This window comes from Syngnathus typhle, linkage group LG13, assembly GCF_033458585.1.
Source record: "Syngnathus typhle isolate RoL2023-S1 ecotype Sweden linkage group LG13, RoL_Styp_1.0, whole genome shotgun sequence".
Lineage (NCBI taxonomy): Eukaryota > Metazoa > Chordata > Actinopteri > Syngnathiformes > Syngnathidae > Syngnathus > Syngnathus typhle.
The window spans coordinates 11,631,396-11,653,720 of NC_083750.1; the positions used below are offsets into that span (position 1 = coordinate 11,631,396).

Here is a 22,325-nt window from a genome sequence, read left to right on the forward strand (position 1 = left end):
GTGCAGAAAGTGGAAGTTCGTGTGCACACATTGCCCCAATCAAAGATGGCGACACCTCTTAAATTGAGCTTTGCGAGATGGGGCTGCAGGATATACAGATGTATATCTATCTACTTGGATTCAAATATCAAAAATAAGTACTGCTTTGTTTCACATGTTTCACTTCATGTTGTAAAAACGTTTGCAAATTTAGGATAATTATATTGATATATTCTGAAATACTGTGTGCGTAACAACACTGGCACCTAGAGGCATCTCGACGTACAGCATGTATATATATATATATATATATATATATATATATATATATATATATATATATATATATATATATATATATATATATATATATATATATATATATATATATATATATAATATTTAAATATTTTAATTATATTAAAATATATATATATAAAATATTTAATCTATAATACTTGAAATGACGTGCATGCGACCATACTGCCACTGCTATAAAAACTGAAAAGTCCCCTCTGTCAAGATGCAATAGTTGCATTGGCACCCCAGAGACGTAGACATGTGACCTGCTCGACAACAGTTCATTTAACACTTTATCCTACACCGGGTTACGCAACACCGACCCACAAAATGGCCACGTGACTGTGCACCATACCCTCTGACTCCTGGGACTGTGTGAGTGTGTGTGTGTTGGGACGGATTTGGGTTCGAGTGCAGAATAATGAAAACCGGGGGCGTGCGATTAAAGCAGGATTGCCAGGTTTTGCTGGAGGCTTACGGAGAATGACGACGGATTCGGGATAAGTGTTTGATCCCGGCGCCTCACGGGAAGAAGGTCACAGCGGTTTGAATCAGGCAGTAACGGGAGAAGTGGAAAGAGGAGTCTAACTATTGCCATTCGATTGTATAGATGCACTTTGTGTTGTAGAAATGACATCAACCGGAAGCCATTTGGAGACACAACACTTTCTCTTTTAATCTTCGTAAGCCTCCAATCAGACGTGCTTTAGTCGCCGCAAATAGATGTTTGACGGGAAGCCACTCCAGCGAGCCAGGCCACCAACAAGAACAAAAATGTAGCTAAAGTTGGGATTCACAGAAGGTGGGGAGATATTAGTATGGGTACATTTTTGCCAGTTGGGTATGTGGTAGAGCTACGGATTGTTGGGTTGTGCTGTACAGTTGTAGGCAGCTATTTAAGGAGGTGGGCGGATCGATGGGTAGGTTGCTAAGTTCCTAGACAGGTTGGGTGGATTGGAAATTAAGGTGAGTGGGTTGGTGGTGGGCGGATAATAACAGTGGGGTCGCTTTTGGTTGTAGATGGGAGGTAGTTGGGTGGGTAATTCGGGAGCGTGTCATGGATGCGTACCTCAAGGCACACCATATCCTGCTCATCGTGGTCGTGTTCATTGTAGCTGACGGAACAACCAACGCCACGGTGGCACGCCCGGGTGAGCCTCTGGATACTTTGCCACATGAGGACGCGGCGGCGGCGGATCCACCTCAGGATCGACGTGGGCCTGATCTCCCACCCTTTGGCCCTTCTAGGGTGCGTCATGGTCCCACGGCGAGGCCTCGCCGCCGCTCAGCATCATGGGAAATCCACGCTGCCCCTGGCACTTCGTGGCCGGGTGCGTCCTGTTGTGCATAGCGATGATGGAAGAGAGGCGGAATGATGAAGGAAAGTGTTTGGTGCGGGTGGAGGGAGGGCAGATGGGTATTAAGACGATGTTGTGTGCTTAGGACAGATTAACTCTGCAGGAAGACAGACTCACGTGACACTTATGACGTCACGGTTCACGTTTGTCAGTTTTATCCTTCAATGAATTATGTATATATAATATTGTAATAATACTCCGACAATAACATGTCTTCTAAAATCCATTATTAATATAGTAAAAAAACAACAACGGTTAAAAAAACGAGTTCCGTCTGTTTTTTCCGCGGACGTGCACGTGACCATTGGCCGTTTGCAGTCACATGATTCAACGTGACGTCACTGTCAGCTGAGCTCAAGAGCTCGTCGGGTGAGTGATTCAGCCCTATCTTCTTTAAAAACGGTCATATTTACACTCCGTTTTGCACCATTATTATGCGTTATGTGATTAGTTTCTTGTTGTTATCGCAAATTAGTCCTGCCTGGCACGAGAATGTTGTGGTTTAGCATCCTTTGCTTGTTTTGCTAGCTGGTTCGACAAGATGCTAATACCCTTTTTTTTTTTCCCGTGCATAGCCACATCTTTATGGAGTATTGCTTTTTGGGTTCTTCAATAACCAAATGCCAAATCACGTTGACATACGTTGACATTGAGTATCTAGCTTTCTGGTGTTTGTTAGTCTTGACCTTCTCCATGTACACTGCACTGAACAAATGGTCCTCGCCATACGACGTGATGACGAAACCGAAAAAGTACGTAGGTCGGGACATGTCCATACATGCGCTTTTATGGAAAAAAACAGGCCGTACGTTATCTCTAAGGGTTTCAAATCTATCATATGTTCTATTTCAGTGCAAAATAACCCCCCACAAAAAACAGCTATTGCCTACAATGTTGGGTTTTGAATTATGTTGGAATAAATTGAGGAGCTTTAATTAGATTGAAGTCGTGCTTTACTGCCACCTTGTGGCATTTTGGTGCCAACTGCCATGTGTCAGTTATTCATGGGCCCTAAATAAGATCATTGTAAGTTACAGAGGACTAGAAGGGGAAAATGACTTCATATGTGATGCCTCGGTTTTTTTCCGATCCAGATGGTGTCCACCTCGTAGTCTGTCTCAACAAAGAATTGCATCCAGAAGCCACAGAGGATGGACATCCGCGGGGCCGTGGACGCCGCTGTCCCCACCAACATCATCGCTGCCAAGGCGGCGGAGGTCCGCGCCAATCTGGTCAACTGGCAGTCGTACTTGCAGTAAGTAACACACGTCAAAATGGTGAGGAAACTGAGTCACAGTCTTGAGGGGGAACTTCCTATTTATGAAATTGGCGTGATGAATGGCTTTTATGGTGGCTTCAACATGCTTGAAAACAATTTTTGTGAGTGAGTTGGACGTTCTATAGAACATTTCATCTGACTGACTTTCGTTTTTTGACAACTTCCTTTTTTAGGAGTCAGATGATCTCAGCAGAGGACTGTGAGTTCATCAAGAAGTTTGAGGTGGCCAACTCTGAGGAGAAGCAGGTCATCCTGACCAATGAAGGACATCAGGTATTTGAGTTTGCTCAACATAACACACATGTGCTGTTTGAATCATTCTATGCTACCTTTTTTTCCCCCCATACAGTGTGCAAAGACATTTCTGAACCTGATGGCTCACATCTCCAAGGAGCAGACTGTCCAGTACATCTTGACGCTCATTGATGACACTCTGCAGGTATTGTGAATGACTAGGGACAAAAGTATTTGTACAATCTCCAGCGCATCTGGAAAGTATTTATAGTGCCTCACTTTTTCCACATTCTGTTTTGTTACCATCAAAACACACATTGTTATTACAGGGTATTTTTTGTAGATTTCTTTATTGGGGGGAAAAAATAAAAATACCATTTTTAACATCAAATCTGGAAAATGTCAAATATGTATTTTGCAGATGCCCTGTTCATAATAATACAGCCAATATGCTGCGTCATTTTTAATTAAATGCTTTTTATCTAATAATTTATTTGGCTCCGACCAGTTCATTGTGAAAATATCTGTATTTTTTGTTCTTGTCCATTAATGATATCCCTAACTTTCAAATTGAAGTGGGCTACTTTGTGTAAAACAGCTGCCAGTCCTGCAATGTAATGCCATAATTCAGTGAAATCTCCTCAGTCATTTAATTTAAACTTGGTACCTATGTCCAAATACGTCTCAAAGTAACGATACGGCAGCAATCATCTTCAGATAGTGAATTGAACGGCTGCTAATTAAAATCTTGAATGTGCCGCAGGAGAACCATCAGAGGGTGAGCATCTTCTTTGACTATGCAAAGAAGACAAAGAACACAGCCTGGTCCTATTTTCTCCCCATGCTGAATCGCCAGGACCTCTTCACCGTCCACATGGTGAGTTGGTCGTTTATCTTCGATAACAAGAGCCCGTTAGGTCAGCCGTCATCCTGAACGTCTTTATCGGCCATTTTCAGCAAATTAACCTTTGTCCGCCGCCCGAATCGAACCACCCAGGCTTCCTCATCATGCGGTCATTAATAATTCCTCACAAAACACAACCTCTTGTCAAAAACAGGCAATTAACGTGATGTTACCCTGGCAACCTTTAGAAATGGCTGAGGACCACCCGGCGCCATCCCAGCCTGCGCTAAAATAAGACGCTGGCGGCATAGTCATTAGAAGCGCCATCCATTGAATGATTTGGGCAGGATGTGCAGGAGTCCCATTTAATATCCTATTTTATTTCAAGTGGCAGATTTCATTTCATTTCTGAAGATCTCGGCGAGCTTTGGCAGACGCTGAATGATTGGTACCCGTCCGTCTGGTCATGAAAGAAAAGTAGTCAGAACAATAACTTGAATAAGTCTAAAATAATCACGTAAAACAAACAGATTGCTCGACATTCTTTTTCAATGGCGCCCACGTCACCCACCAGGCAGGCGTTTTTTTTTTTTATTGCTGTTCATCCTTCATTGCAGACACGATAGGATGCCCTAACCCCCTTGTGGACAAAAATAATACATGCACATGTTAGTGCGTTTGATAATGCAAAATAAATTTGCATCCAATTAATCAACGGACTAATCGATAAAAATACGATATGCCGTTTGTGTCTTCTCCCATTCCACAATCTCCACACGCAGGCGGCGAGGATCATCGCCAAGTTGGCCGCTTGGGGCCGTGACCTGATGGAGGGAAGTGATCTGAACTACTATTTCAACTGGATCAAAAGCCAGCTCAGCTCACAGGTACGACGACTAGGTTTCATTTGTGATGAATAAGGCAAAATGGCAAAGGCAGAAGATTGGACACCAATGTCTCGTATTATTTCTCATTCAGATGAAGCAGAATTTGAATTTCTATCCCCTTCTTGATCTTTCTTTGTGCTCCCAGCAGCACTCTGGGCTCCGAGGCATTGATTGCTTCCTTTGTTGATTTTGTTTATCTCTCATTAGAACCTTCACGGTACAGGTCCAGACACAGGCTCGGGAGCGGGAACCATTTCCCCCAGTGAAGTGAGTATGTGCGAGCTGCATGGAAAAATCAGCCCTCAGCACGCCTTGGGATTTTCACCTCTTTGTTCTCTCCGTGGACGATTCCGGATTGCAGTGCTGTGCGGCACCCGGGGTGGGGGGTCGACATGTTGTTTGCTGCCGCTGCTTGCATTTCACCTCACGTTAAAAGCGCACGACAATTGGAGAAGCACTTAGCGTGGCGGCGGCATCCATCAGTGGATTTACTGTCACTCACTGCTCCCTCTTCCCTCTTAGTAATCACTAATTATACCGTGGAACGTACTCAGGGTGTGTATATTAACCTATGTTTTCCGGCCAGGTAACCTCCACTCTTCCATCCTTCTGTTCTGGACTCCTTTTGCTTTTACTCACCCAATTAACTTCTTCTTCCTCCTCTTCCAATCTCTATAGTCACTCCGGTGTGATGGGAGCAAAAAAAAAAATGTTTAATGGATTCTCAAGAACATTTCCTCCTTCTGCTTGTCGAGTGCACTGTGTCTGCCGACTTCTAAGCAAAATATTTTCCTCGAGCTCACGATGCCGAGCGTAGAGAAAAAACATTTGCGTTGTTCTTTGCAGAGCTCTCAGTACGTCCAGTGCGTGGCCGGATGCCTTCAACTCATGCTGAGGATCAACGAGTACAGGTTCGCCTGGGTGGAGGCCGACGGGGTGAACTGGTGAGTCCTGCCCGTTTGATTGCTGACGTTCTGACATTCTGATCGTTCTGACAAGTGTCAAATGAGAATCGGTTGTTTTTGAGCCCGTCTGCGGCCGATTCACTGGACCGAACATGATTTGGAAAGTCACGCAAATATTTATAGTCCATCGAATCATCCGTAGACCTTTGCTTGTAAAATAGGCCGGCCATCGTTGCCGTGGCTCCGTCCCAGTTCAGTTCGGAGTCCTTTGGCAGTCCCGCTGTTACATTTGCATTCGTGGCTGAGTCGGCGTGTCGTATTCCCGCTCGGTCATTAGGCGTAATGGCACAGCAGCATGGAGGCGCACCGCCACGGACCTCGGCCATTAGCACATCCGCGCGGCGCAGGGAAGCGGCTCATCAGCATTTGTTGTTGTTGCTCACCCCCCCCCCCCCCCCCCCCCTCCGCCTCTCTCCCCAGCATAACGGCGGTGCTGAGCAACAAGTGCGGCTTCCAGCTCCAGTACCAGATGATCTTCTGCGTCTGGCTCCTGGCCTTTAGCCCGCAGCTGTGCGAGCAGCTGCGGCGCTACAACGTGGTGCCCGCGCTCTCTGACATCCTCCAGGAATCTGTCAAGGAGAAGGTCACCCGGATCATCCTGGCCGCATTCAGGGTAATGCGCGGCGGTACCGCCAAAAGTGCACCGAAATAATTCCGAAGGTCTTGCACAGCACTTTCAACTTGTAATTGGGATTTGCGGTTAATGGCCTCTGGGGAGCCTGACCGAAACGACTCAATGAAACAAAGGAGAAAGGCGATAAAAGAAACTCAAATCCATAAAAGATACATACTTAATACAATTTATACCAACACGCTGCTCAAGCAGCTGCCTGCTGACATTGCTGAATATTTCATGGCGAGACGCTTTGGGAAAGCAGAAATGCCCCCCCCCCCCAACCCCCAAGTTTTGAAATGACCGAATATGTGAATGTCAAACGGTTCAACGACTCCCCTGTGCTGCCCTCCAATTGTGGAGCCGCAAAAAGCAGATGTGAGTTCAAAATGCCTAACCAGTTCATTTCCGGATCTAAGAAATGTTTTATGTCATTATTTTGTTCTTTGATTTACTGTTACCTAGCAACTATGCAATTTAGCTTTAAATCAGTGATGGCCTTGAACGCGAAGAGCACTATTACACATAATAATGCCTTTTCGGATCAAAATGGAACATTAATGTATGTCCTCTAATAATGGCAAAATCCTTTCCCCTTCAGAAAAATCTAATAACCTCAGTTTATAGACCCTGTCACACATGGACATTAAGGGGGCGAGTTCATTTGAACTGTGTCGCTAATGGAAATGGCAGCACATCACAAACCGCACAAGTTATTGACCGCACTACTTTGAAAAACCCATCAGGGATTCCTTCATGGTCCGACGAAAGGAAAGCAAATTCCACTCGGGATTCAAACCCAGAACTTGTGAGGCAGATGCACTCCACTAAGCAAGCAAGTACTGCTTTAAAATTGCATCTCTTTGTCTTTCTTCACCTCATTGCCTCATTCCCACAGTAATGATGGGGGGGAGGGGGGGGTACTTCACCTTCAACAACAACTCGCTCGGTTCCAAATCAGTTTCGATTTTTTTTTTTCTGTTCTCATTAATTCTTGTCGGCTGCATCACAAGGCTGCTTAAGAATCACGTCTGCTGCAAACTGATTGCTTGCTACATCAAATACCAGGGGAAATAGAAAGGCTTGCATTTTGAGATGTGGAAAGAAAAAAAATGGGGGGGTGGGGGGGGCGTCCTTGCTTATTTGAGAGCTTTGTCCAGACGACCCTGTCGCGCGGCACACAAAAGCCGGGCTGAATAGCGGATGATTACATGAACCGAACTCCGTGTAACGTGAACGAGAAGCGCCCCCACCTCGCCATTCAGCAATTCATCCACGAGGGACGTTTGCATTATGACCGGCGCCGCCGCCGCGCGCCTCATTAAAAACGACAGCGAGCGGCGAACGGTGACCAAGCAGATGTTCATCTCGCTGCTTCGTTGTGTCTCTCCCTTACATAAATATTTGATTTTCAAAGAGACCGCAGGGGTCTCTGAATTCTTTCCATCCAAATGTTCAGCTCGCTGTTTTCTCCCAAATGGGCTCATTAGCGGATGAGACTGTCAGGTCCATCATCTTGGACACACAAAAGCTGTCCTGCTGTCCGGTCACCGGCTCAATTCATTTTCGGGATTCTGTCAGAGCGCCTTCGGTCAGCCCCCTTACCGAAGCCCATTTTTACGTGAGGTCTTTCCCATCCAAACATGAATATGAGACAAAAGGTGGACGGTGCACCTGTATTTATTCCCAATGCCATTCCAGAATCTCCTGGAGAAGTCGTCAGACAGGGAGACCCGCCAGGAGTACGCGCTGGCTATGATCCAGTGTAAAGTGCTGAAGCAGCTGGAGAACCTCGAGCAGCAGAAGTACGACGACGAGGACATCACGGAGGACGTCAAGTTCCTGCTGGAGAGGCTGGGGGAGAGCGTGCAGGATCTCAGGTGGCTTTTGTCAATTTTAGACTTGCTCGGCTTTAATTTATGCGAGACTTGACAGTGACGTTTGGCGGCAGTAACTTGTTTGGAAACGAGAAGGTTAAGACTCGAGTTATGACGAGCACATAATTCCCACCTTCCGTATAAGCCGTTCAACTCGAAAGGTCACGCATCTTTTATACGCGCCGCAGCTCGTTCGACGAATATAGCTCCGAACTCAAATCAGGCCGCCTAGAATGGAGCCCGGTGCACAAGTCTGAGAAGTTCTGGCGGGAAAACGCTGTTCGCCTCAACGAGAAGAATTACGAGCTGCTCAAGTAAGACCCGGATGCTTTTTTTCTCTCGGAGTCTTTGAAACATAAGTAGCATCATTGCACTCCTCCATACTCGATGTCAATGAGTGTTCAAAGGTAGAGTTCTCCCTCTTCAGGATCTTAACCAGGCTCCTGGAAGTGTCTGACGATCCTCAAGTCATAGCGGTGGCGGCCCACGATGTCGGCGAGTACGTGCGCCACTACCCACGTGGCAAACGGTGAGACGCTGACTTCTGTTTTGCTCCCTGCCCCCTTTTATCCTCCTCATTCTCTTCTTCTTGCCTTTCAGGGTGATTGAGCAGCTGGGCGGGAAGCAGCTCGTGATGAACCACATGCACCACGAGGACCAGCTTGTGCGCTACAACGCCCTGCTGGCCGTGCAGAAGCTGATGGTCCACAACTGGTACGAGCACACCCGCACCCCCAGTTGACACGGATGATTTTAGAAATAACTGCAATGGGAAAAAACGTTTTTATATTCACGCCGCAATCATTATCAAATCCCGTAACGTGGCAAGATGGAGGTGGATAAATGCCAGATCTTCCGGAGCGAACGCATTGGCCCAACCTCCAGCGTCGTCAGAGACATTTTGATATTTCTACCCGAGCGTCGTCGAGCCGCTTGCGCAAATGTTACTCACCAGCGGGAGTGATCTTTCCAATCATAGCGTAAAGTTCACTACTTGATGACACCGCATCGCACTTTTCAAGTGGAATACATTCAAATATCGAGCGTTCAAAGCGATGAGTTTCCAAGAGAAAATAACGAAAGTGCTCATTCCCAGCCGGCTTTGTTTCTCAGGGAGTACCTGGGCAGACAGCTGCAGTCCGGCGACCAGCAGCAAGCTCCGGCGGTGGTGGCTCGAAGCTGAATTGCTCTCGTGCGTGTGTGTGTGTTTGTGTGTGTTAACCGTGCGTGTATGCGTGTTCTCTATTTAATGACTCGCAAGATGAAGCAAGGCATCATTCCTCAATAGCCTCTCGTGTCGTGTCGTGCGATGTCTGTGATTAAATGTATAAAAGGTTACGTAAGTTGAAAAAAGAATCGAGCTCGAATAAAGAAAAAAGTGCGCCACTTCTGTGTGCCTCGGTCCATCCGTTGTCCGCACTTGAGGTGTTGCTACAGCGACGGGAGGTGCCCACTTTTAAAATGAATCAATTTCCCAATCAGCTTAGCTTTAAGTGCTTTTTGTGTGGAGAGCGCAGGAGGTGACAAGATGGAGCTTGTCATGTTCTTTCCAATACAGTATTTGGAATTCCATTATGTCTTGAAATAAGAGTACGAAAAAAAACTCCACAATTGGAAAAAGATCGAGAAGACTAAAAAAAAGAACGGGAGATTAATTACGCACACAATGACGGAGGCCTTATTCGTCTTTTGTTAAAAGTCTAACTTGAAAATGTCACTTCAAACGCAAAGAAAAAAAAGTTTCTCCAGCCGTATTGAAGAATATCTTTGGGAAAGGTTAGCGTGGGCATTGAATGACAAGGATGAGGAGATGCAAGACAAGTGTGTGTGGAAAACTAATATCAGAATCAAATTTAGTCATCACATATTTTGAAGGTCACCTCTGAGGAGGTCTTAACGTCTCGCGCATTTCATTTCAGAGGGGAAAAAAGACTCAATATGGACTTCTCAGGAGAGAGGGAACATTATGCTTCTAGAATGGGCTCAATATTCTTTTGATGATGCAACATGATGCTCAGCAGACAATTGCGGATGAGTTTTGATTTTCAACCAAATCATCTTACTTGTAGATCACTGCATCATTATCTTGATCACAAACTCATCTTCCCCATTTGAGTCAATAAACACATGGCGGACATTTCAACATCATTCAGCGTTCCAAAAAAAAAAAAAGGAATGCTCGTCCTTGATGCGTTGACGTGTGGAAGGTGAGCCCACGCACACGCCCGCCCGCCCGCCCACATGCGTGCACACCGAGAGAGTGTCAATATTGTTCCAGAGAATGAAATGATAGATCCCGGCTGCCGCTCTGCTCTTCAAGTGCTATTTACAGTGGTGAACTCTGCTCTCTCAAACAGATGGTGGAGCCCATTCTTGCAACCAGGCGGTTTTATTCTAATGGTACCAGTGGTCAGGGCCAGGTGAAAGCACCTGGATCTTTTATTATTATTGAAATGGAAAATATAAAATGCTACTGCCCAACAATATTAGAAATGGGCTGCAATAGACAACTATTGATTGATTTGGATCAATGCTAATTAGCAACACACTAACCAAAAGCAAACCGCTTTATTACTTGTGTGTCAGTTTTTTCTTTTTTTTCCAGTGTTTTTGCTGTAACAAGGTGGCAAAACTTGGACCTCAGTGATAATCATTCTTTTATTATATAACTGTGTGAAGGTTTCACTCTTTCACTCTCCTTGTGGGCAAAATTCAGAGTAAATTCACTTTGTGCAATATTGTGTATACCATGCGGCCTTGGTTGATTTTTCTTATTTTTTTTTTTTCCTTTCCACCGTCAATAAGTGTGATATGTCTCCGAGCAACCGGTGCTAAGTGACAAACTACTTCTCTCACAAAGAGCAGGATCTGTTATTTTATTTTTTTTAAGACTCCTATAGGAATTGCTTTTTGTTGAATCGAAACTAAACTTACCACGTTAACTCATTACGTTCAAACGTGAAACTTATCACGTTAAAACATGAAATGTATCGCATTAAAGCGTAAATTATATATTTTTTACATTTTAATGCAATTGAGCCATAACTATATTGTGAAATTGAAATTTTTATTCCTGTTGTGACCGCAACATGCGTTTGTAATATGCAAACAATTTCTAACAGTAAGACTGTATTTAAAAAAAAGAAAAAAAGAAAAAAGGTGAGTTGGTTGTCAAGCCGTTGCCGATGACGTCATTAGAGCACCAGCGCTTAAGCAAGCGGCACACTGAGCTACGTTCACTCCATCCGCTCCATCTCCTTCTGCAAGCCTCAAAATTATTATTGCGAATTATTACATTATATTATCAATCACTCTGTCAGCTTTGTAGTATATTTGCATCAACTTTGCGGGGAGCTGGGACAAAGGTAAGCTCGTGTTGGTCCAGCATGTCAATGGTGTGATGTCTTTTTGATATATATATATATATATATATATATATATATATATATATATATATATATATATATATATATATATATATATATATATATATATATATATATATATATATATATATATATATATATATATATATATATATTTGCTTTATTTGTCACCACAATGTATAAAATGGCTTTTTGGCATGCATTCTCATTAGAAGTCTCCCTATACTGTCTTGAAAGACTCGAAATATAATAATCACTTCTGCTCGCATCACTGTCGCAAATGTTTTCAAAAAGCGCAATTCGACCTGCAAAACAATTAAGCGCACTCTTCCTTTTCCGCCGCAACGTCTCCATACACCTTTCATGTCTCTAGAACATTTTAAAAACATCTTTAAAACATTTTTTTTTCTTATATTTGGCAAGAATCACTAAATGTTTCTAAAGTCGTTTATTGTGGTAGTTTACAAATCTTGCTATTTCTTTTCTGTAGCTCCAAAAATAAACACAAGCATGGTCTTTTCAAATATGTCCCTGTTTTTAGTATCACTAAAAGTCCATCAAGTCATTCTGGAGACTTTCTATCTCTAAAATAAACCAAATATGTTTGCTGTATTGGTCGTTATTAATGTCGCATCCATTTGTTGTGTAGAATGCCATCCTGGATGTTTTTATCTTTTTTTTTAAGGCAGTGATCAAGGACGCATCTCCATGGAGACCGGCGTGGTGCACATCCAACGAGGAGCTGCACCGGAGGAAATGTGTCCCTGGGAGGGGAAAGGAGAGGCGACGGCTGGGGGGTGCACCTTGCCCACATCCACCGCCTCCTCCTCGGCCTTGGACGCCTTCAACGGGACATGGGAAGGCGAGGCCGACGACGGCGAGCCCATGTCACCCATCATCCCCGTCATCGTGGCCGTGTACTCGCTGGTGTTCGTGGTGGGCCTGGTGGGCAACTGCTTGGTCATGTACGTCATCATCAGGTCAGTCGTTCTAATCGATGACACAAGGTTTTTCTGCTTTCTTGCAAAAATTAAATGCTTTCCATCACTTTGGAAGAAAAGTTGACAAAATAAAAGTTGAGTAGATTGGGTGTAATTCCATCTTCGCCACGAGATGGCACTCTTGTAACGTGTAATAGACAAAATATCCTTTTCAACAGCAAAAATCTGAACTGGAATAACATTTTATTTTTTTATTTTTTCATTTAAGTGCTGCAGAATGATATATTTATTTTGCACATGCATCAGGTACACCAAGATGAAGACGGCCACCAACATCTACATCCTAAACCTGGCGGTGGCGGACGCGCTGGTGACCAGCACAATGCCCTTCCAGAGCACCGACTACCTTCTCAGCTCTTGGCCTTTCGGCGAGGTGGCGTGCAAGGTGTTCATCTCCATCGATTACTACAACATGTTCATTAGCATCTTCACGCTCACCATGATGAGCGTGGACCGTTACGTGGCCGTGTGCCACCCCGTCAAGGCCCTGGACTTCCGCACGCCTGTCAAGGCCAAAGTCATCAACGTGCTCATCTGGGTGCTGTCATCCGCCGCCGGCGTGCCCGCTATGATCCTGGGCAGCACAAAGACCAACAATGGTAGGTCCGCAATATGCTTTTCAGTATCTCCACCAAATACGGTGAGGCATTCGTTTCCTTGGATTGGTCAGTATCTCTGAAAAGTGAAGCTGCTGTACGTCTCATATTTCTGACCACCAGGGACAACGGAATGTGCTCTCCAGTTCCCAGAGCCGTACAGCTACTGGGACACGCTGATGAAGATCTGCGTGTTCATCTTCGCCTTCGTGGTGCCCGTCATCATCATCAGCGTGTGTTACACGCTGATGATCCTGCGCCTCAAGAGCGTCCGCCTCTTGTCGGGCTCGCGCGAGAAGGACCGTAACCTGCGACGCATCGCTCGCCTGGTCCTGGTGGTGGTAGCCGTTTTTGTGGTGTGCTGGACCCCCATCCACATCTTCATCCTGGTCAAGGCTCTGTCGCCCCACGTGCCCGAGACCACGCCGGTCATGGCCGCCTACTTCTTCTGCGTAGCGCTGGGCTACACCAACAGCAGCCTCAACCCCATCCTCTACGCATTCCTGGACGAGAACTTTAAGAAATGCTTCCGGGACTTCTGCTGCCGCGGCGCCCGGAGGGACTGCCAGGGGGTGAGCCGGGTAAGGAGCACTCTGAGGGACCACTCGTGTCCCCCGGACAACCGCGGCGGCCCCAGGCAGGCCAGGCCCGTATGACTAGCCATGGACATGTCCTCTGTGCCGGAACTAGAGGACTCCAATGATTTGTGCTTGACGCAGGTCACCACCGCTGTCTGAACCTCATCTGTGAAGACATGGTGGTCTGCTTGTGACGACACCATGGTCCTAATGTCACCGTGCTAATTGTGGTGTCACCAGTGTGGTCCTAAACTTGTGATACAAACCGTGTTGATGATGTCACCATGGTGGTCCACTCATTGCGACACATCGTAGTGGTCCACTCATATGCCACGCCGATGGTCATCGACCAAGGTGATCAAGAACTTGATGGTGTGTGCATTGTGATGTCACCATGGTTACCAGAAACTTGTGATGTCACTACAGTGGTCTGCAATCATGGTCTACAAGTCATGGTGGTCCACAAGTTGTGATGCGGTCTACGTATCCATGGTTTCACCTGAGAAAAATGACATGGCTGTAATTAGCTTGACAATAACTCTTAGTAGCACGGCGTGTCCCAGTTGATTTCTTTCCCGCAGCTACAAAGCAGACTTGGCTGTAAAGCGGACATTTATGCTAAATTGCGGTACCAGTATTATTTTAGCGTGTAAATATTAATTAAAAAAAAAAAACAGCACTGAGAGCATCATGAATCATTTTTTACAGAGTTGCCACTCTTTTACATGTAAATGCGACATGATGCAAAAATATGATATAACCATCGAACAAAATGTATGCGTGGCTTCAATGTCATTTTTTGGGAGTCTGACAAAAACGATTTCCTAAATTGTAATGATCTCTAATCATGGGGCTGTATTACTGTATGTTTTTATGGAGTACAATATTATGGAGTGACCTCCTCAAAATACACATTGTAACAATTCTTGTTTTTTTTAGGGGGTCAGAAGATAAAAATGAGAATTCCTTTCATTTCAATAGGAAAATTCAACTTGTATCATAAGGCACCCTGAAATGATGAATTCATTTCCACATTTGGAGTCTGCTTTAAATAACTTCACGGCTGCTGCATTCTGGTCTCATACATACTGTAAATGAGCTTCTAAGACCATTTTTCCATCAGTGTGAAATGTAATACAAATAATGTCTTTCATATTGTGACATATTACCAGAGGAATTGTCAGTGTATCCACTATATTGCTCTTTGCTGTATCAATATCACCGTGCCATATTAGCCATAATAAATCTTAACATTATGACTGTTTGATCCATTTCATGGTCACCACGCGAACTTCCACGCGGCTAGTTTATCGTCAATTCCCGAGCAACGACGCTATTCACCAAAGACGCGGTGTTTCCACGGCGACGCCGCTGTGAAAAACACTTAGCCTTGGAGAGGAAACTGCAAATAAATGCTTTAATAAAGATGATCAGGATGACATTTGTTAAATTCCTTAAAAACAAAAAAATATTCCTTATTGAGATTGTTCTTTTTTTTTTGTATTACATAATAATGATCCAAAATTCAGATAGAAAAATTCAATTAGGCCTACTATTTATGTTGTTCAAAAAAACATTTGTCAAAAATGCAACTTTATGACGTTCATGTGAGGCAAATGTAGCAAAAGTAAAGAGCTGTTCATGATGTCAAACAAAGCGAACGGGAACAAAAGCGAAGGCGAAAGCTACCTCAACGCTCATTGGCTGTTCCTCTCACAGCGACCAATTGCAATTGATCACCGCCGCCTCCCACTTCCGGGTGTCTTCAATGGATAAATCCGTTCACGTTTGACGGGCGATATTGTGTGTTTTGAATCGAAATTAACGCTTGTTTTCCCCGCAAAAAATGAACAGAATATTTGGACGCAGTAGATCAAGAGGACCTGGTCCGGATCTTTCCGAGTGTATCGGCAATGTGAGTAGTTTATTATGGCTTCTCTTTATTTTCTCGCATTGTGACTCGCCGGGCTATTTGTAATTAATCTCTTAAGTACAGTGTTATTTATGAGTTATTTCAACGTGCTCCGATCATCCTGCTATAAAGACTGATGATCAGTAGGTGACAGTGGGAGGAGTTTATTATTCATTATTCCGTTAATTTTTTTCTCATAGGGTGACGCGCCGGGCTATTTATAATGAACACCTAACTACAGTGTTAATTATCTGTTGTTTTAGTTATTTAAAAGTGCCCCGATCACCCTGATATAAAAATATATCAAGATATAAAGATATATCAAGGTGTATGAGTAGTAAAAATGGTGTGGGTAGATTTAAAGCTTTGATGATTTCTCAGGTGGACGCCAGAGGTGAGTCCATCGAGAAGAAGATAGGCATGCTGGATGCGGAGCTGGCCAAGTACAAGGACCAGTTGAAGAAGCTGAAGGATGGGCCCTCCAAGGTGGAAGATACTAAACGGCCATCAATGGAAACTGAATAAACCAGACGTGGTCTTTATTTTCCTTTCTTTTTAGAACATGGTGAAGCAGAAAGCCATGCGAGTGCTGAAGCAAAAGAAGATGTGAGTACACACACACACAAAGTCACCCTCACACTCTGAAATTTCAACACCACCCTCATATAAATGCACAGGGCGGGCTGAATTAGTTATTATAATTGATTCGAAAACAGCACCAATGGAGCCACATGAAAAGTTTCCGATATTTGTATTTCTGTCACACAGGTACGAGAGTCAGCGAGAGCAGCTAGCTCAGCAGGCTTTCAACATGGAGCAGGCCAACTACACGCTCCAGACACTGAAGGACACCAAGTCCACCGTAAGACTTGCTGCCTTCTTTCTGTGCATGTGTGCCGGGGCAATCTTTCCTCTTCCTTCTTTGCAAATCATGACGACATCACCCTTTGTTGTTTTTTTGGACAGGTGGACGCCATGAAGATGGGCGCCAAGGAGATGAAAAGAGCCTACAAGGAAGTCAAATTGGACCAGATTGATGTATGTCTATTTATCTCCATCCATCCATCCATCCATCCATCCATCCATCCATCCATCCATCCATCCATCCATCCATCCATCCATCCATCCATCCATCCATCCATCCATCCCTTTTGATTTCTATCGATCTAGCACCCTGTTTATCTACCTGTCCATCTATCTTGTCCAGGACCTGCAAGACCAACTGGAGGACCTCATGGAGGACGCCAACGAGGTTCAGGAGGCCATGAGTCGCAGCTACGGCACTCCTGATATTGATGAGGAGGATCTGGAAGCCGGTATGCTTCAGCGGCAGTTAGCAATGCAGTTTGATGCCTCTTTTTTTTATTGCCTCCAGGTTGCCAAAGTGCCCACATCAGAATGAGCAGTCCGACTGAAAGTGATTTTATTTAAAAGTCGTGATTGGCATGTGCGTTTTCAGAGCTGGACGCACTGGGTGATGAGCTGCTGCAGGACGAAGACACTTCTTACTTGGATGATGCTTCGACCGCTCCTTCCATCCCTGAGGGCATTCCCGGAGAAAGCAAGACAGACAAGGTAGATGTGAGCGATTCATTCTTCGATCATACATAATGTACACGCACATACAATAGTCACTTGTTTCTTGTGTTTGCAGGATGGCGTCTTGGTGGACGAGTTTGGCCTCCCGCAGATTCCCGCCAGTTAAATGCACGCGTCTGCTGCACTTAATATTTATTTATTTAATTTTTAATGTCATAATTGATAGCTACTACTTCGTACATACTCATTATCGCACTGATAAACATAATTTCAGCACATGTTCGACAGTTAATTCATTGATTGATATTGACAGTATTGTTTTTCTGATTTGTGAGTGGGATTGAGAGCCTCTGGAGATTTACTGTTTGAATTAAATCTTAATTTGTTGGTTATTGTAGTTCAACTGTCATTTCTTTCAGTTAGAGGAGTTAGGTATGAGAAATTGTCTTTTCAAATTAATTCATCAAAGAGGTTTAAAGATTACATTGATTTGTTAATTTAAAAAAAAAAAAAGTCTCATATCAGAAATCAAAATAAATCAGATAATTTACATAGACAATCATTATTAGTCATGTGGACCTTCCGGGTATTGCCCACCAATGTCCACATATCAGTTCTCTCTCAAAACACGACTCTGGTGGGACTCGAACCCACAACCTTTGAATTACTCCCCTAGTATTCGTGCTAGAAGTCCAATGCGCTGTCCATTGCGCTACAGAGCCTATTGATGGTGCGATTTGACTCACACTAATTCAAATATTCCAGACTCTTATTGTACGGTTGCCATTGCTTCGAATAAAGCAACGTTTGTGTTGCAAAAGTGGTGAATAAAGCTATTATATTCTCGCGATATTCAACGAAAGTTTGCTGTGAGACAGTATTTTTAATTCATTACATTTATTTTATTTTTGTTTGTGACTGTATGTTATGATTTATTGTGACATTATTTAATATCACAATAATATATACTATTTAATATCGTTTAAATAATATCTCTCTTTCGTGGAGAGAGTGGGCGGGGCAAAGTGCTTCTGGTTACCCGGAAGTAGTTATCTTACTATTAGCGCTTAGCAGTCATTCATGCGGCGTTTAATTTAAACGACGAAATTTAAACATGTCGACGCAAGATATCACCGTCATTGTCGCTTACGGTAATATAACATTCCAATTCTTATTAGATATTCCATAGAAATAATTATACTTCATGTTGTGGGTGAATAACAGTCCTCGGAAATAAATGGCTTGCTAGCGTGTTTGCTATCGGGGCAAATGTTTAATTGAAAGGGCATAAATAGCCTCGTAACACATGCCCCGCCTCTCGTATTTTAAATGATATAGAAATGTGTGTCGGCTGGGATAGCTTCAAGTTGACCTCCTGGCTTTTAATATGGACAAACCCGAAACAAAAGGATAGGCGTTTATTGTTATTGTCAATTCCCGACTCCAGGTTCTACAAAGCACAGCATCACGGTGACCAGTCAAGAGGATGGAATGTGTCCCACTGTCAAAGACCTGTCAGATTGTCTCAATCAAATCACCGGAATCCCTCCGGCCTCTCAGAAGCTCATCTTCAAGGGTATAGTTGACTTTAGGACCAATGTCCGTGCCATTGCTTCTCATTCTGCTGACCTTGCAGGAAAGTCGCTGAAGGACATGGAGCAGACACTGTCCAGCTTCGGGATAAAGAATGGATGCAAGCTCATGATGATTGGAAAGAGGGTGAGGACTCGACTCTTTGTGAATGAGTATGCAATGGTGTATAAAGGTGAATTCTGTCAACAGAACAGTCCTGAGGAAGAAGCTGAGCTGAGGAAGCTGAAAGATATCGAAAAAACGGTGGAGCAAACGGCAAAAAAGCTGGAGAAGGTCGACGGGGAGTTGACCGGACTCAAGAATGTATGTGCATTTGTCTACTCATTTTTTAGGGCAATGGTTTTGCATTAAAGAAAGAAACTTTCCAGAAAAAATGTAATTTCAAGGAAAAAAACTTCATCTCTCAAATAATCCCCCCCCCCCCCCTTGTCAGATTTCGACTTTAATCCCTATTATTTTTTCACAGCATAGCCTTTTTTTTTTTTTTTTTTTAAAAACAGGGATTCTTGGCCAAAGATCTTCAGGCTGATGCTCTGGGCAAACTGGACCACAGAGTGAAAGTTGCGTCCGAACAGTTCATGAAGATCCTGGAGCAGATCGATGCTCTGGTAGGCTATTTCATACTTGCAATTGAATCCATGACAAAAGTAGGACAGCGTTTCCTTGACTCATGAGTTTTAATTCGGGCACATTCCCAACTGAACACATTTGGAATCTCAAATCATCTTTCCCCAAAATGAATGCAAAAGTGCACCAAAGTTTTTCTAATATGTTTTTTACTAAGCCAACAGCATAGCTAGCGATCGTAACTTCAATTCTTGCTAACAACTCAAAATGAACCAAGTGAAAAAGCTGTTTTATTTGCCATCAGACCATCCCGGAAAACTTCAACGACTGCCGGCAGAAGAAAAAGGGCCTTGTGAAGATGGTGCAGGTGAGTGCTCGACTTCATTTCCTCCGTTAAGACAACAGAAAGAAAATCTTCCAGTGTTTCACACAAGATGTCCTCCCATCAGGATTTCTTGGCCCAGTGTGACAAGATGGAGGCTTGCATATCAGACCACCTGACAAAGATCCAGTCTAAAAATCTGGCCCTAGCGGACTGAAGAGATATTCATATTTTTGTTCTTGCTCTGTGAGCAACTACTGTGCTGTGTACAAAGAGCACCTCTGTAGTCTCTGTTCTATTTATTACAACAGCGCCTTGAGACACGAGTGACCCTGCAAACAAGTTGTTGGAAATATGAAAACTCATTTGGAATTTTTTTTTTTTATTAAACTTGAGCGCACTTTTTGAGATATGAATGCTGTAAGCTAGCATAAGGATGGATTTATAGCATTTCCATTCATTTCATTGGAGAAAGATGATTTGAGTCCTGAGCATAGCCATGGAACAAATGTCACTCGTATCTCAAAGCGCCACTGAAGCGTGCTCTGTCCTTTAGCGTTTTGGATTGTAGTGTGCTTCACGATTCTCATCAGTTTCTTTACAGCGTGTGTGTGATACTCAACAGAAAGTGGCGTTTTTTTTTTATTAAAACATCCAAATCCTCAGAAGCAGCAGTTAACGTATTTTTTTTTTTTACTCTTGTACGAGTTGAAATGTTCCTGCTGCATTAATTAAAAACCCGGCCTATTGCATCAAGGGGTGATCGATCGATAACAATAACCAGTCACAGTAATGTGCCCTTTGTGACATGTGCATGACATCATGTTCAAGTTTGGTCAGCGTCTTAGTGATGTGCAAATGAGCAGGAAGCCGCTACGTGACAACCTTCCAGCGGGCTATACAAAACACAGAACGGAGAACTCCTCCACTTGTTGGTTGGGTCGAGTCGGGCGGCTAATCGTCCTTGTCCTTGGCACCGTGTTTGAGGATACGCGTGAACGCCACATAGTTGAAGTTGCCCTTCTTGTCGATGGGCGCCTCCCGGAAGAGCTCGTCCACTTCCTCGTCCGTGAACCTGTCGCCCATGGTAGTCAGCAGCTCACGCAGCTGTTCCTCCTGGATCATACCTGCGGGAGCCGCAAAGGGATCATCATGTTTTACTCGTAATGTAACAAATACAGTATTCATCCTTTGAAATGTTACTCACCACCTGTACAGCTAAACAAAGTTTCACAAACAACAAATTAATTACCTACTTTTAATTTGTTGTGGGACGAATAAAAGTATATCTACTGTAATTCTCCTTGTCTCATTAATGGGATTTCTGACAAGGACCAAGGAGATGCAACTTGGGTCAATACCTGATCTGTTCCGTGGCTCCTCTCCATTAAGGAATAAAGTCTTCAAACGCACTCACCGGTGCCTTCCTCGTCAAAGCAGGCGAAGGCATTACGGATGACGTCCTCGGGGTCGGTGCCGTTCAGCTTCTCCCCGAACATGGTGAGGAACATGGTGAAGTTGATGGGACCCGGAGCTTCGTTCATCATGGCCTCCAGGTAGTTGTCATTGGGGTTTTTACCTGAAGAAAAACGACCGTGAGTTAACTAGTCATAAGTTGTTTTTGTGTTTAGCGTCTACCTAGAGAGGCCAACATGTCGTGCAGGTCCTCCTTGTCGATGAAGCCATCCCTGTTTTGGTCAATCATGTTGAAGGCCTCCTTAAACTCCTGGATCTGGGACTGATCAAACATAGCAAACACGTTGGAGGTGGCCCGTTGAGGGCGCTTCTTTGTGTTCTTGCCCTTGGCCCTTTTGCTCGACATGTTGGCGAATCCAAAGTCCTCTTCTCCACCTACTGGAACGCACAAATTCACAATATGCACAATGCATTTAATTTATTTAATTGGGTTCTTCCAGTTTTGCACCGCAATTACAGCGATGGTTCATTCAATCATGTGTCATGACGCTGCACAGCATCATCTCAGTACGTTAGCTAGCTACGATAACCTATTTAAACCGCCGATGGAGGTGGTAAAAAAGGCGCACAATTACGCTTTCGATTAAATGCGTCAAATATTTGCAAATAAACCCACGCACCTTGGAATATTGACGAATAATTATTAGTCACGCAGAAGTGCCAGTGCGTCCTGGGAATGTTTAGAAGGCGGGACTAGTGGTGTACTTCCTGTTTACTAAATGGACCAATCATAAACTTGGCCGGTGGTGTTTTACTTCCTGTTTACCTAACGGACCAATCAGAGAGGCGGTCTCCCTTCTACACTCCAGTGCTTTAGGGGGCGCTATTGCACATATAAGATGGCATTGGACAAGGGAGAAGAAGTAATCACATTACTTTCGCCACTAAGCGGCGGTGTCAACTTTAGGTAGAGAAACATGGTTAAACATCTAAACATGTAAATAATTCATGTATTTCGTAACGAACATGCACCATTACATCTCAAAAAACGACTTGATCATGAGTGAAATGAATTGAAT

General features: G+C 44.0%; 5 protein-coding genes and 1 non-coding gene across 8 annotated transcripts; 4 read left to right on the forward strand and 2 right to left on the reverse strand.

Moving 5' to 3' along the window:
• Window positions 1–1,942: 1,942 nt before the first annotated feature.
• On the forward strand, window positions 1,943–9,726 carry atp6v1h (ATPase H+ transporting V1 subunit H). Of its 2 annotated transcripts, XM_061295898.1 has the most exons (14): window positions 1,943–2,006; window positions 2,732–2,892; window positions 3,090–3,189; window positions 3,266–3,355; window positions 3,914–4,027; window positions 4,777–4,881; window positions 5,089–5,148; window positions 5,728–5,825; window positions 6,267–6,459; window positions 8,161–8,339; window positions 8,525–8,650; window positions 8,764–8,865; window positions 8,937–9,050; window positions 9,450–9,726. In XM_061295898.1, exons 2-14 carry the CDS (start codon window positions 2,789–2,791, stop codon window positions 9,517–9,519), a joined length of 1,455 nt encoding a protein of 484 aa, XP_061151882.1. In that variant the 5' UTR covers window positions 1,943–2,006; window positions 2,732–2,788; the 3' UTR covers window positions 9,520–9,726. The 2 variants fall into 2 exon arrangements, with proteins under 2 accessions (XP_061151882.1, XP_061151883.1); XM_061295899.1 differs by lacking the exon at window positions 5,089–5,148.
• A 2,704-nt stretch (window positions 9,727–12,430) lies between these two features.
• oprk1 (opioid receptor, kappa 1) lies at window positions 12,431–14,213 on the forward strand. Its single transcript, XM_061295546.1, has 3 exons — window positions 12,431–12,702; window positions 12,970–13,322; window positions 13,443–14,213. Exons 1-3 carry the CDS (start codon window positions 12,431–12,433, stop codon window positions 13,973–13,975), a joined length of 1,158 nt encoding a protein of 385 aa, XP_061151530.1. The 3' UTR covers window positions 13,976–14,213.
• Window positions 14,214–15,666: 1,453 nt separating this feature from the next.
• chmp5a (charged multivesicular body protein 5a) lies at window positions 15,667–17,742 on the forward strand. Its single transcript, XM_061295688.1, has 8 exons — window positions 15,667–15,812; window positions 16,191–16,295; window positions 16,369–16,415; window positions 16,578–16,671; window positions 16,776–16,847; window positions 17,017–17,125; window positions 17,269–17,384; window positions 17,464–17,742. The coding sequence occupies exons 1-8, from the start codon at window positions 15,744–15,746 to the stop codon at window positions 17,512–17,514; spliced, it is 663 nt and encodes a 220-aa protein (XP_061151672.1). The 5' UTR covers window positions 15,667–15,743; the 3' UTR covers window positions 17,515–17,742.
• Window positions 17,743–17,977: 235 nt separating this feature from the next.
• Window positions 17,978–18,070, reverse strand: trnar-ucu (transfer RNA arginine (anticodon UCU)). The gene is made up of 2 exons: window positions 18,034–18,070; window positions 17,978–18,013 (listed from the first exon to the last, which is right to left on the reverse strand). It is a non-coding gene; the product is annotated as a tRNA-Arg (tRNA).
• Window positions 18,071–18,359: 289 nt separating this feature from the next.
• bag1 (BCL2 associated athanogene 1) lies at window positions 18,360–21,128 on the forward strand. The gene is made up of 7 exons (XM_061295152.1): window positions 18,360–18,499; window positions 18,796–18,924; window positions 18,985–19,067; window positions 19,131–19,244; window positions 19,442–19,549; window positions 19,813–19,875; window positions 19,958–21,128. The coding sequence occupies exons 1-7, from the start codon at window positions 18,463–18,465 to the stop codon at window positions 20,045–20,047; spliced, it is 624 nt and encodes a 207-aa protein (XP_061151136.1). The 5' UTR covers window positions 18,360–18,462; the 3' UTR covers window positions 20,048–21,128.
• On the reverse strand, window positions 19,600–22,032 carry myl12.2 (myosin, light chain 12, genome duplicate 2). Of its 2 annotated transcripts, none has more exons than XM_061295153.1 (4): window positions 21,927–22,032; window positions 21,469–21,684; window positions 21,248–21,409; window positions 19,600–20,957 (listed from the first exon to the last, which is right to left on the reverse strand). In XM_061295153.1, exons 2-4 carry the CDS (start codon window positions 21,650–21,652, stop codon window positions 20,785–20,787), a joined length of 519 nt encoding a protein of 172 aa, XP_061151137.1. In that variant the 5' UTR covers window positions 21,653–21,684; window positions 21,927–22,032; the 3' UTR covers window positions 19,600–20,784. The 2 variants fall into 2 exon arrangements, with proteins under 2 accessions (XP_061151137.1, XP_061151138.1); XM_061295154.1 differs by having other exon boundaries at window positions 21,469–21,681; window positions 21,927–22,027.
• Between the last annotated feature and the right edge of the window lie 293 nt (window positions 22,033–22,325).

Coding starts and splice junctions, on each gene's coding strand:
- atp6v1h (XM_061295898.1), top strand. CDS start 2,789: ATGGACATCCGCGGGGCCGTGGACGCCGCTGTCCCCACCAACATCATC. Junction 3,356..3,913: donor TCATTGATGACACTCTGCAG/GTATTGTGAATG, acceptor AATGTGCCGCAG/GAGAACCATCAGAGGGTGAG. Junction 8,340..8,524: donor GAGAGCGTGCAGGATCTCAG/GTGGCTTTTGTC, acceptor TACGCGCCGCAG/CTCGTTCGACGAATATAGCT.
- oprk1 (XM_061295546.1), top strand. CDS start 12,431: ATGGAGACCGGCGTGGTGCACATCCAACGAGGAGCTGCACCGGAGGAA. Junction 12,703..12,969: donor GTCATGTACGTCATCATCAG/GTCAGTCGTTCT, acceptor CACATGCATCAG/GTACACCAAGATGAAGACGG. Junction 13,323..13,442: donor CAGCACAAAGACCAACAATG/GTAGGTCCGCAA, acceptor TCTGACCACCAG/GGACAACGGAATGTGCTCTC.
- chmp5a (XM_061295688.1), top strand. CDS start 15,744: ATGAACAGAATATTTGGACGCAGTAGATCAAGAGGACCTGGTCCGGAT. Junction 16,416..16,577: donor GTGCTGAAGCAAAAGAAGAT/GTGAGTACACAC, acceptor TCTGTCACACAG/GTACGAGAGTCAGCGAGAGC. Junction 16,672..16,775: donor TGAAGGACACCAAGTCCACC/GTAAGACTTGCT, acceptor TTTTTTGGACAG/GTGGACGCCATGAAGATGGG.
- bag1 (XM_061295152.1), top strand. CDS start 18,463: ATGTCGACGCAAGATATCACCGTCATTGTCGCTTACG. Junction 19,550..19,812: donor TGGAGCAGATCGATGCTCTG/GTAGGCTATTTC, acceptor ATTTGCCATCAG/ACCATCCCGGAAAACTTCAA. Junction 19,876..19,957: donor GCCTTGTGAAGATGGTGCAG/GTGAGTGCTCGA, acceptor TCCTCCCATCAG/GATTTCTTGGCCCAGTGTGA.
- myl12.2 (XM_061295153.1), bottom strand. CDS start 21,652: ATGTCGAGCAAAAGGGCCAAGGGCAAGAACACAAAGAAGCGCCCTCAA. Junction 21,410..21,468: donor CGACATGTTGGCCTCTCTAG/GTAGACGCTAAA, acceptor GTTTTTCTTCAG/GTAAAAACCCCAATGACAAC. Junction 20,958..21,247: donor CTTTGACGAGGAAGGCACCG/GTGAGTGCGTTT, acceptor CGGCTCCCGCAG/GTATGATCCAGGAGGAACAG.